Source organism: Microcebus murinus, chromosome 17, assembly GCF_040939455.1.
Source record: "Microcebus murinus isolate Inina chromosome 17, M.murinus_Inina_mat1.0, whole genome shotgun sequence".
In the NCBI taxonomy this organism is placed as follows: Eukaryota; Metazoa; Chordata; class Mammalia; order Primates; family Cheirogaleidae; genus Microcebus; species Microcebus murinus.
The window spans coordinates 8,086,568-8,099,864 of NC_134120.1; the positions used below are offsets into that span (position 1 = coordinate 8,086,568).

General features: G+C 34.3%; 1 protein-coding gene across 1 annotated transcript in view; it reads right to left on the reverse strand.

Moving 5' to 3' along the window:
• The window catches only part of CCDC102B (coiled-coil domain containing 102B), a 202,430-nt gene that overhangs the window by 128,879 nt on the left and 60,254 nt on the right, over nucleotides 1–13,297 (reverse strand). Inside the window, exon 5 of the mRNA XM_020282138.2 lies at nucleotides 6,116–6,232. Within this exon, the coding sequence (XP_020137727.2) occupies nucleotides 6,116–6,232 (117 nt within the window). The remainder of the gene's footprint in view (nucleotides 1–6,115; nucleotides 6,233–13,297) is intronic.

Sequence of the window (13,297 nt, forward strand, 5' to 3'; positions counted from 1 at the left end):
TCAGACACTTACCTGTATGATTTCTGATGAATATCACATCCCTTCCCAAAGGCAGTTCTCTGAGGCTAAGTCCATTTCTAGGCTAAGTCCATTTCTACATCACATACCACTGAATTACCAGATCTTAGCACAGCAGGTACTATACAGTATTTGCAGAATTAAAGATTAAATTTATAATTGAAGAAAATATCTTGAAAATCAAATTTTCATTTTTAACACAAAACAAAAACATTTTCTGCCCTCTGCATTTTTCATCTTACCCTAAAAAACCTGGTGATGGATTGCTCCCAGTTAGACTACATCACTCTTCTGGTGAACAAAATATTCCCTACATCAACACACTCCCTAATATCTACAATCATGTAAGAAGGAAAGGGGAGATTTTTTACCCTGGGACTATAGGTGCATGTCATGAAACATGGCTAATTTTTCTATTTTTTAGTAGAGACAGGTTCTTGATGGTCTTGAACTCCTGAGCTCAAGCAATAGCCCTACCTCAGCCTCGCAGAGGGCTAGGATTACAGGAGTGAGCTAATACTGCATTCTCTCCCTGGATGACCTGCTTCCTTTTCATATAAAGTCCTTACCTTTTTACCTGTTCTCACATTTTACTTGGCTAACTGCTCTTCAGCTTAAACATCTCACTCTCTATATCTTCTGTTTGTATTCACATAGATCACCATGCTTCACCTATCAAAGCTGGTAACACACTGTCTCTAACTGTCTGGGTGGGTTGGTTGGTTTCCACCTGTGGCCATTACTATATCACTCTGTAGAATCCTCAGAGCTTAATCCCAGTGCCAAACACATGGGAGAAAGTTGATAAATATTTGTTGAATAAGCAATTGAGTTATATAATGAATAAACATGTAAACTACTTATTTTTGTTGTTGTTTGGTTTGGTTTCTTACTTCATTATTACTTCATTTTACCAATGCAGACAGAATTCAGTTAGCTCTCCCATGAAGAAAAGTCCTGTTCCTAAGCCCCTATCAATAACACAATATTTCTGGTGTCAAAAAAAATTTTGTAACAAAATGTTTATGTTTTATGTTGCATAAGCAAAATAAAAAGAACTACTTATATAATCACTAGTTAAATTTAACATTTTATCCATCTGGGCCTTTTGTTTTCAATTCAGAAGCAGCATTTTAAAAGTGACTAAATATAGACATTCTGAAAGTGAGGAAAAAAGATACCTTTGGTCCCTTAAGTTTCTATCATATTGTATTCATTTAGGATTAGGAAGAAAATTAAACCATTTTAAGAGCACTTTTACATTATATGGAAAGATTTTAATCCTAACAGAGTATCACAGACAATGTACTTTATTAAGGAAACATTAAGCTAGAGTCAAGAAAGCCTACTGTGGAAAATCATTAACATCAGAAAAGGAATCAGTGAAATGAGGGACTAGAATGTATCTTCAGGTTCTTTCCAGCTGTGAACTTTCAGTCTTTGTCCATATAATCCTCAAATATTCACTGCAGGGTCTAATAATGATGAGATATATACAAGATTCTAGGTGAATTCGGCAGGGGAAAATATTCTGCTTCTCTTGGAAAAATCTTACAGTCTAATTTTGGAGACAGATTAATCACATTAAAAGATGCATTCCCCCATCAAACATTTATTGGAAACTTACTTGGCACCAGAAATTGTGATAGATGCACTTGCTGTAAGACAGTATCCTTAAGAGCTTTATACTTGAGCAGAGGGGAAATACATAGATGTGGAAATATTCTGGAAAGTTTTATGGGATACTACAGAATTGCGTACAGTGTTACTAACATCTAAAAATCTGGATGGTCAGGCCAATATAGGATATCCTAAATGAAATTTGAATGGCAAGGGAGGAAACATGTATTTATTGAGTCCTACCATATGTAGTGTACAATTTTTAGTACTTTACATACATAAATGAATTACTCCTTTAGATAAGCTGTTAATTAAACACCATTTTGCAGATAGCCAAACATGAAAACGTATGTAATTGCTGGGAAGCCAGACACCAGATAGTGTCAGGATAACTTATACCCAGGTATTTTAGACCCCAAAGTGGTAAGAACATGAGGGATGCTTATGTTCAGATGAGTATGTAAAAGGTAAAACTTGGTATACATTTTGAAAGAGGATTAGGGTGTTCTAATTGAAATTTTATTTTGAGATAATTATAGATTCACAGGTAGTTGTAAAAAAGAAATAAATTCCATGTGCCTTTTACTCTGTTTATCTGAATGTTAACATCCTGAAACTCTAGTACAATACCATAACCAGACATCAACAATGATACAGTCAAAATGCAGAATGTTTCCATCACAACAGGATGCATCATGTTGCTGTTTTATAGCCACAGCATCCACCGCCTCCTGCATCCCTGCTAACAACTCATTACTTCTCCATTTCCCAATGTTGTCACTTCAAAATGTTACATAAATAGAATCATGGTCTATGTAGTCCTTTGGAATATTTTTCACTGTACATATTTCTCTGGAGATTCACCCAGATGGTTGCATGTATCAAGAGTTCATTCTATTTGTTTCTGAAGTGTGTTCCAAGGTATGGATTTAATAGCTTGTTTAATTGTTCATCCATTAAAAGTCATCAATGTTGTTTCCAATTTTCAGCATTTACAAATAAAATTACTCTAAAGATTCAACTACATGTTTTGTGTGAATGTAAGTTTCCACCTCTATGAAATAAATGTCCAGGAATCCAATTGTTTGATCATATGGTAGTTGTTATTTTGAAAACTGCAAACTATTTTTCAATGTCAATGTCATTGCACCATTTTACATTCCCTCTTGCAATAGGTGAGTGATCCAGTAGTTGTGCATCCTCACCAGCATTTAGTACTGTCGCTATTTTTATTTTAGTTGTTCTGATAGGCGTACAGTTATACTTCATCGAGGTTTTAATTTGCATTCTTCTAACAGGTAATACATTAAACATCTTTTCACATGCTTATTTGCTAGAAATAAATTCTGTTAGTTTTCCTTCATCTGAGAATGTCCTAAAGGATATTTTCACTAGATACAGGAATTTGAATTGACAGTTCTTTTAGAATTTGAACAATTGTGTGCTGCTTCTTTCTGGCCTGCACAGTTTCTGATGCAAAATGCACTGTCATTTGAATTGTTTTTTTCCTTATCGGTAAGGTGTAATTTTCTTCTGTCTTCTGTCAACATTTTTACCCTAATTTTCGATAAGTTTAAGTATGATGGTTCTTGATATGAATATTTTGGGGTTTATGCTGTTTGGAATTCACTAAATTTTTGACTGTAGATTTGATCCTTTTCTAAATTTTGGAAGTTTTCATTTTTTTTTTTTTAGTACTATCAGCAATGCACTATTTATCCTCTCAAACTGGCCTCCAATGATGTTAATGTAGCCCTTATGTTATCATCTCAGAGATCCCTAAGGCTATCTATTTTTTTTTTTGGTCCAGCCTACTTTCTTTGTGCCTTTCAGATGGGATAATTTTTAAATTTTCACTTGTGTTTTTCAGTTTTAACTTTTTCATTTGTTTCTTCTTTGTATTTTCTATTTATTTGCTGAGGTCATCTATTTTTTTAAAAAAGAGAATTCCTGTTTTTCCACTTATTTCATGTATGTTCACGATTGTTCATTGAAGCATTTTTATCATGGCCACTTTAAAATTCTTGCCAAATAACACATCTGTCATTTTAGTGTTGGCATCTATGGTCTTCTTTCATTCATTTCGAGATATTCTGGCTCTTGGTATGATGAGTAGTAATGTTCAGTTGTATACTGGATATTTTGGAAATTATGGGATGTAACCTGGATCTTACCAAACATTCTGTTTTACATGGGTTTCTCTCACCACCCTGCAAAGTGAAAGGGCAGCACTGCCTTGTTACTTCCCGGTATAGACAGAATCCAGGCTTCCCACTTGGTCTTTGCTAGCAGTTGTGGGGTTGGAGGCCACATGTTGTCTGTAATATTTGGCTGGATTCATGCATTATTGTACTAAAAGTTTTCCATCTTCCCTACTACTTTGGCAAGAGCAAGAAGACTTAGGTTGTATTTTTTGTTTTAGATTTTTTTATTTGTTTGTGTGTTTATCTGTGCCTTTTGGTGTTTTCAGGTTGCTGGCTTCTTCAGCTCTAGTTCTAGGAAATATGCAGCAAAAACCAAGAAAACTCACCACAGTGCCATTTCTTGATCCTCAAGTTCCCTTAAACTATGGGCTTTGGTTGATAATGATAATGATAATGTTAGTTCATCGGTTATAATAAACACATGACACTGAAGAGGGATGTTGGCTGTGAAGGAGTCTGTGGGGATGGAGGGAATATGTAGAAACTCTGTACTTTTTGTTCAATTTTGCTGTGAACCTAAAGCTGCACTAAAAAAAGGTGTATATATAAATGCCCTTAGCTTTTGAAAAGAGTTATAATAAACAGCCATATGTGCTTTCCTCTGTTTTTATCTTTAGCTGTTAAATAAGCTTTTATGCAACATGTTGTGCAATGCTTAATCAAAGATGCTTCTTAGAGCTGAGGGCTCAGAAAAAGTGGTACCTATTTGGATGGTTGGATTCCTCTTAGGAAACAAAAGAAAAAAGTCATTATATTTTCCCCTTTGACTTAGGAAGATTTGTTTTCAACAGATCAGCCTTTCTCATTATGGATCTCTTGATATGATCCCTGTCACCCCAACACCCTTTTATATGACTTGTAGAAAAGCTGTCAAGGGATGGCACTGATGCAATGAGGAGCAGCACAGGGAAGGTATAACTCTCCTGAACAGCTTAGCCGAAACTCCCAATATTAGAGCACTCTGTTCCTTGAGGTGTGTAATCTTTTTAAAAATCTTGTATAATGACTATTGTTACTATTACTATCATTTCAATCTGTTAACTGAGACACAGGGAGGCTTTAAACATTGACCAGAATAAAGTAATCATTAAATGATGGAGCCACTTGCAAAATCTATGCACTTCTCATTGCACTACATTCATCAATATTTTATACAGTTTGATGTCAGTTCAGAATTTGAAGAATTATAAAAGGAAGAAAACACTTAATACAAATTACCATTGTCTCAGTCTCTATTTTCACTAATTTTTTCCACTTCCTAAATTGTTCTTACATATTTGTATCAAAAGCATTCTTTCAGAATTATCTGTTACAAAATAAATGATTTGTGGTTTTCCAGTTTTTTGAGACAAGTTCTTGTCATGTTGCTCAGACTGGAGTGTAGTAACAGAATCACAGTTCACCACAACCTCATGCTCCTGGGCTCAAGCAATACTCCTGCCTCAGCCTCCTGAGTAGCTGGGACTCCCGTCATGTGCCACCATGCTCAGCTAATTTTTTTTAAAAAAAAGTTTTTAGAGACAGAGTCTCTCTATGTTGCCTAAGCTGACCTCAAACTCCTGGCCTCAACAGATCCCCCCCTCCTCAGCATCTAAAAGTGCTGGGGTTACATGTGGCCTATGCCCAGCCAATTTTCCATTTTTAATGCAGTCACACAATTTTCTATGAGTACAAATAATTCAATAATCCTTCTATTTCTAAGGACAATAATTCCTTCTTTATCTACAGGACAAGAAGAACATTCAGAGTTTATAAATTTGTAAAAATTCATTTTTTGGTGGTGGTGGTAGAAGTAGAAAATAGATGTACTTGGCATACCTAAGAAATAAATTAACTACGACAAAAGTAAATGTATTCTATCTCTCACTGTTGCTAGCTGACAATAGCAGTGTTAATTCCACCAGAAACCTCCTACCACATATTAATGTTTTGTATGTCATTGGTTCTGAAAATAAATTAACATACCCTATCCAGCAGCTGGTTGAACTTTTAATAAATATTTACTTACAGTAAGATTTGCATTGGCTCCAAGGTGGTTTTATAGTCAAATATTTTATCTTTTTAATATTCAAATAATTCAGATCTAGTTATGAGCCAATAGCATTCCACAGCATTTTAAATCATATATGAGCTTATTACATTATCAACAGCATTCACCTTCATAAAGTAATCAAAAGTGCCTCAGTTATACTGCTTAGAATAGTATTAATATATCATTTAATGATCATCAGGTATGTTCTAGTATGTATTGCAATCTTTATCCAATATCTTACCTCCGTTCTTAATTCATAAATCACTCTATCCTTGCTGTTTTGAGATTTAGATTCTTCCTTTATATCTCCTGATATTTCTTCCATTTCATTTTCATGTTGATTTTGAAGAATGTCAGACTGTAAAAAGAAATTAAAACTATAATCACATGATTCCACAAAGGCTCATTCCAGGAAAATTTACATTAATCTTCCAGTTCACTTTAGGTCTTCTTTCTTTTGGTTTTGTTTTTTCCATGTGGATTCTGGCACGTTTTGTTGTTGATGTGGTAGTTATTGTAGTTGAACCATTTATCCTTATATTTGTAGTTTAAAAATCCTAAGTTATTAGAAAAGAAAATCAGCAAATCTCTGTCAATTCCAGTTCAACAAATGAAAAATGGGCAAAACTCAGTTACCTCCACAGACTCCTAAACAATTAACCAATTGGCTTGTAAACTAATCCAATTAATATTGATCTTTTAGTCCTAAATATTAAACATTAGTACTTCAGTATTCCTTGTAATTCTACTTATGTTTATTTTCTGTGAAGTATAAATAATATATTGATTATAATAAAGACAAACGTGGGCAGTGTAAAGAAAGTACATATATAATGCTTGGGCTGGTGAAATATACGTAGAATATCTACGAAAGTTGCCAATAAATTGCCATAGGAAACTACTGAAGAAAAATTTAGGAAGGTTAGAAAAACCCTATTAATTCAAACTATTTCTCTACAGTTTTTCTTATAGTTAGAAGTGTTCATCAGAATCATGAAATTTGATAAATATATAAAATGTGTAGTTGCACATACATACGCTATTTTGCTTTAATAACATCTATTTTTTCTAAACTAGGTAGGTAAATATTGCTGTCATTCATATTACATAATTTGTATGTAATCCTATGATAAATTAGAATATAATTTATTTTTTTACTACATCAACTATTTAAATATAAAAAATAATACTACTCAAAATATTGCTATTGTTAGTAGTAATATTAAGCATGTGCTTGTCTTCAGGAACTGAACTTGATATATATTGCCTTAGTTAATGCTAGTAGTAATCCTATGGGTTAGGTTTTATCATTATTATCCTTACTATACAGAAAAGCGAATCATATTTTTAAAATGCTTAAGCAACTTTCCCAAATTCACAAAGATAATAACTGGAGGAAGCAAATTTTAAGAATGCTCCTACCAAATTAATTACCTGAGTGCTAAACCAATATTGCCTCTGTAAAGCTAAAGGCCATTGAAATAACTCTCTGAAAGGCAATAAGCTGATAGATACTAGAGGACACATATAGAAAATGCCATAGCCCAAACATACTAGAAATGGACTCCAGTGGGGGTAGGAGCTGATTTCCCAACTAACTAAGAGGTCCCATGCTCAGAGTGGGCAACATGGAGAGAGTACACAGAAGACAAGACTGAGAACAAAAAGTAAAACCACAGACGATGTCTTTAAAAGTCTGTCTATTCCTGTTCAACTCATTATCATGTAAGTTAAATAGAGACAGTACGGTGTTGATCCCTGGCTAAAATGTTTTACAACGTCACTTTGCTAAAGAACATAGTGAATAAAAAGAGTGAAATGAAAGCACCAGGTTTTGTTCTGGGTTCAGCAAAGGAAAATCCAATTTATCCTGGTTGCTGGATGCCTTATCTTCACTTCTGAAATCTTGGTCAGTAATCTATAGGGAAATCAATCGGTCCATGAACCCTGCCATTGTCAATGGAACTCTCCATGCACTGTACCACTCAAAAGGGACAGGAGGCAATAAAGCAAACAGCAAAAGAAATCCCCTCCAAACACCTAAAACAATTCCATTTTCATTCATCGTTGTGAGTGAAAAATCCAAGGATCTCTGGACGTATGAGGAATCTGAGAACATGAAAAAGAAAACAAAAAGGACTGGCTAAGGCCAAGATTAACAGACAGAATGTCTGCTAGGGGAAAGAAAAAAAAAATAGGGAAGAAAAGGTGCAATGTAAGATATGAAAAAGAATATTTTAAAAACAGTACCACAATTACGAACTTCAAGACAAAATGAAAACATATTGCACTCACAAATTAAGGGCGAAGAAATTCCAAAATTTCAAAGAATATAAAAGGATTGTCCTCTAGAAAAGTTTAAAATTCTTCTTTTAGAAAAATTAACTGGAAAAATTGGCAGGTAGAATTGAATGTTGAAGTGTTCTGAAGTATAGTCCTGTACATTTTCTCTTCGTGCATTCATTCCCTTGTACAGCTCACATGTACCCATGGCATTGCACACTGATCAAAAGACTGACAATTTTTCAAAGTATGTCTCCAGCCTGTAGTTCTCTGGACTCTGGATGCTCACCTCCAGCTTCCTACTTATCACCTCTGCGGGCATCCCAAACTCAGCACATTGGAAAACCAAATTCAAAACTTCTGCAAACCTGTTTCTCCATTAGTCTTTGTCACCTCAATAATTACGAACTCCATCCTTCTCCCAAATATTGGCTATGTTAACTCCTTTATTTCTCTCACATGACACATACAAAGTAAAAGACAATCAATTCAGCTTGCCCTCCATGATATATAATAAATCCAACTACTTCTCTCTACTTCTGCCACTATTATCCTAATCAAAACACACCATGATTTCTCACTTCAGGCATTTGAATAGCCTCCATCCTCTTTGTTTCTACATGTGGCCCTGTACTCTCTTCTCAAAACAGCAACCAAAAAAGCTTCTTGGAAAACAATTCAGATTATGTACTTTTTCTGTTCAAATCCCTTCAGTAGCTTCCCAAAACATTCAGGGTGTAAGTCAAAATCCTGACCATTCACTTGGTTGGTCCTATAACCTTCTAGCCCTCAACTCTTATTCCTGGCCCTAATTCTACCCCAGCCCCTATGCCCTCTCAGTTTGCTGTACACTATAGGTGTGAAAAAGTCAAATTAAAAATAATAAATGAAATAATGTATAGCAAAAGCAATTAAAACAATATAGCTGGGAAAACTGAATAACAGATAAATGAAACAACTATGCTTTCTCTTTAAAAAAATTGAATTATAAAATATTATACTTTGGACTCAAAATAACCTTAATTGTCCCACTTGCATTTTAAACTTTCAGTTTAGATTAATGGAGTTATAACGAAAATCTATTTAGCAGCTGAAAAGTTGAAAGCAGTGAGCTTACAGATACTAAAGATGACTAATTTAGCAAAATTATGAATGTCATTCACAAATGATATATCACATTCGTTGAGTTGAAAGTGACAGAAATAGGAGGTACCTGATGAAGTGAATGAGTCAGCATTAGAAAGCATTTCCAAGTTCATGTCCTTTTATTTAATATTTATTTCATGTATTCTCTCATAAGGCTTTTTTTCCTGAGGTTGCACCATAATATAATTCCAAAACTACTCTTTTAAAAGCCTCTTTCATACTGCAGTATTTATGAAAAGTCAAACCAGGCAACTTGCCATATCTCTGATTTCAGAAATATCTGCCATATTTTGCTTCTGGAAAATTATCAACATTACATATAAATATGCATTCTACATTCAGATAAGCACGAATGAAAAATCTGAAGATGATATCTAAGAAAGAAAGATATTGTGTAACATATAAATAAAAATATTTTCTTATTGGCCGGGCGCGGTGGCTCACGCCTGTAATCCTAGCTCTCTGGGAGCCCGAGGCGGGCGGATTGCTCGAGGTCAGGAGTTCGAAACTAGCCTGAGCAACAGCGAGACCCCGTCTCTACTATAAATAGAAAGAAATTAATTGGCCAACTAATATATATACAAAAAATTAGCCGGGCATGGTGGTGCATGCCTGTAGTTCCAGCTACTTGGGAGGCTGAGGCAGGAGGATCACTTGAGCCCAGGAGTTTGAGGTTGCTGTGAGCTAGGCTGACGCCACGGCACTCACTCTAGCCTGGGCAACAAAGCGAGACTCTGTCTCAAAAAAAAAAAAAAAAAAAATATTTTCTTATTTATTCTGATGTGGTAGGAAAAGAAATAACAACTACCGAAGGGCACAAAAATATAATCTAATATACCCTGTTATTTTCATTTGTCCTTACATTTCATCCTTCAAAATGATCTAAAAAGATTAAGTAGTTAATGCTGATGACAAAGTTCTGTTCTTTGTGAAATAATGTGTTGAATATTTATGTCCATGTTATTAACAAAACAGCATAATTCAATTTTCTGTGAACATCAAACCCACCTTTTCTCCTATAACTCTCAACAAATTATCTTGGAACTTCCTTCAGAGAAAAATAAAATCTTTGCATAGTAAAGACATCCAACTTCCCATAACAAAACACACAAATTTGCATGCATCTATACAAATCTTTTTTTAATGTTAAATAATTAAAAAATATCTTCTAGAGCCAAAGTCTAATCACTCCACTTGTGCTCAGGATTTCATACTTTTGAGATACTTGGCAAACTCATTTTAAGAATTGCTCCTCCCCTGTATATTTAAGTTTTCTTGGTTTCTCTTCTATTATGACTGCTGAATGCTTTCCATTTAGGTTGGGAATGAGGTAGTGTGAGAGATCAGGTATAGAAGACACTCTTTTTTTCCTGTCTTGAAGTTTCCATTCCAGCCCTTTGTTTCCTGTTACCATCAAGTGCCTTGAAAGAGTTGCTGCATTCGCCTTTTCATACTCCCTTCTCATTCACTCCTCCACGGGCTTCCGATACCACCATTCCCTAGACCTTCTAATACACAATATCCAGCTCTGCTCTTGCTTGGATCCTTGGCAGAATTCTACATATCAAAGTTGACAATGCCCTTATGCAAAGACTGCCTTCCTGGAACTTAAGCAAAGAAAGGTTTCCCTGCTTCCTTCCTTCTCAGATTTCCGTGCATGTTTCCCATCTATCTACCTTGCCAGGTGCCAATACTCGATGCCCCAACCTAGGGTCATCCCATTCACTCCATGGCTTCAGCCACCATCTCTTTGCTCATTGTTCAAATCTCTTTTCTATACTCACAAATCCAAAATCCTACCAAACATTTCCATCTCAACCTCAACTTATTCAGAATTGAATCCATTGGTTTTTCCCCTTAAGTATTTTTTTCTTTTTTTCTTTTTGCTAACGTGTCCTCTTGGTGAATGGTGCCTGACTGATACTGTCAGCAATCTGTAACTTCACCTTCTCTGCCACCTCCCTTGCATTTGCAGCACTCAATTAATCACCACGCATTGCCATTTGTTTCATCTGAATGTTTCTCAACTCTCCACATCTCTCCTCCCTAACCAAGCGTAGGACACCCAACTATTTCCTTCTGGATTACCATGACAGACTTATAACAGTTTCCTCCTCACTCTCATTCCACTACCCAATCTGTTCTTCACACTTAAGTTTGAATTATATTTTGAAATTTTCATCAAATTGACCCTGTTCAATGCATTTCAATGGCTCCTTCCATTGCTCACACATTTTTAATTTGGCTTCTGGTATAAGTATTGAATATCAATTAGTTCAGGGCATAAGACTAAGTGTTTAATAGTTAGGTTCTGGGAACAATATCACATTCTTATGAAAGGTGAGGAATGTAAAAAGGAAATGTGCCCAAATAGAAGGACACTCAAATGCAGTGGGCCCAGAGATAACTAACAGCAAGGTTAATTTCAAATAATTTGAATTAATTATAAATGCACAGAAGTCTTCAAATAGACTGAGAAGTCACAGAGAAGCATTTCATGATTTAGATCATTGCTTCAAAAACATTGGCAAAAATCCTTCCAAGTAGATTTTACCTAATTCCCTCCCTTAACCTTCAAAAAACATTAAGAAAGACATTAAAAAATGCTTACCTTTGATAAATGAAAATTTTATTGCGTCCCTCAGATCAAAAAATAAGGACACCAAATAACTTATCATGATATTTAAAGATATTAAAGAGGTATTTAAACTCTTTTGCTTTCTTGCTGATGCATGCTTTGCATTTTTAAAGTTTGTCTTAAAAGAGTTTATTTATTTAGATTCAAAAATGAAATTTCTAGTGAATTTCAAATCTTGACACTTTAAATAAAACAGTTCCATTATGCTTAGCTCGTAAGCAATGATATATAAAAACTACAGAAATTTGATATTCACTATCAACTATTTTAAACATTTATATTGTTATTTATTTCTCAAATTTTTATTTCTATTCCATTGCCTCCAGATTATCATACTCTTAACATGTAAAATGTTTATACTTGAAAATATTTCACTCTATACTATGCAATAAAAATGTGTATATAAAATATGTATTTATATATTATGGTTACAAAGCTCCAAATTTTTAAAAATTTTCTTTTGAATTGAATTATCTTTGTCATTCCTGTGGGTACAAAGTTGTTTAAAAACAAGACAAGATAATAATATGAATAATCATTTACTGGAAATTCATCTCTTAATGAGATGGATAAATGGATTTTTTGCAATTAATTTGTGTGTCCCTGGATGAAATTACATATTGATAGAAGGATATAAGAATTATCAATTTCATTTTTCTCTTTAATGTAGGTATTGAGAAAATTGATCATATATGTTAGAAACGGAAGATGTTTTGTTACAACAGTCATCGTGTTTTCATAAATATTCTTCTAAATATATATGTCAAAGCCACATTTTGATTTAATATAAAAATTTTTATTTTATTATCTATAAACTGGTAGGTCCTATTCCAAAATTCTTATGAAAAGGAAAAGTAGAAACAACCTGAGATGCCAAAGATTTTTTGACCCATTGATTAGTTGCTTTCTCAACACCAATATTGCAAAATATTTCTTTGTTTGATGTTCCCAAGTATTTCCCACTCTGGCAAAATGCTTCAAAATAATACTGGGAATAGGAGTTGGGTATGCCCTTCATTTGAAAAGTAGATGAAAGGTAATATGGGAAAGTAAAACTTGTTTGCAAAGTACTTTCTTAGGCAGATTAATTTATGAAAGACCATATGTGGAAAGTGAGAATCTGGGATTGAAAGCCATATAACTATTCCTGTGGGGAATTGTGTGAAGATGGCAGCGGTATGGTGGTGGCAATTATTTTAATGTCTGCAAATCTCTCCACAAAAACAGGTAGAGCAATGAGGTTAACAAAACAAAAAACCTACAGATGTCCATAACAAAGTTAAGTGAAAAGTTTGCCCTAGGAACCCTAAGATAGGACTGGGTTAAGATAATCCACTGACACTTCCAGAATTTCAG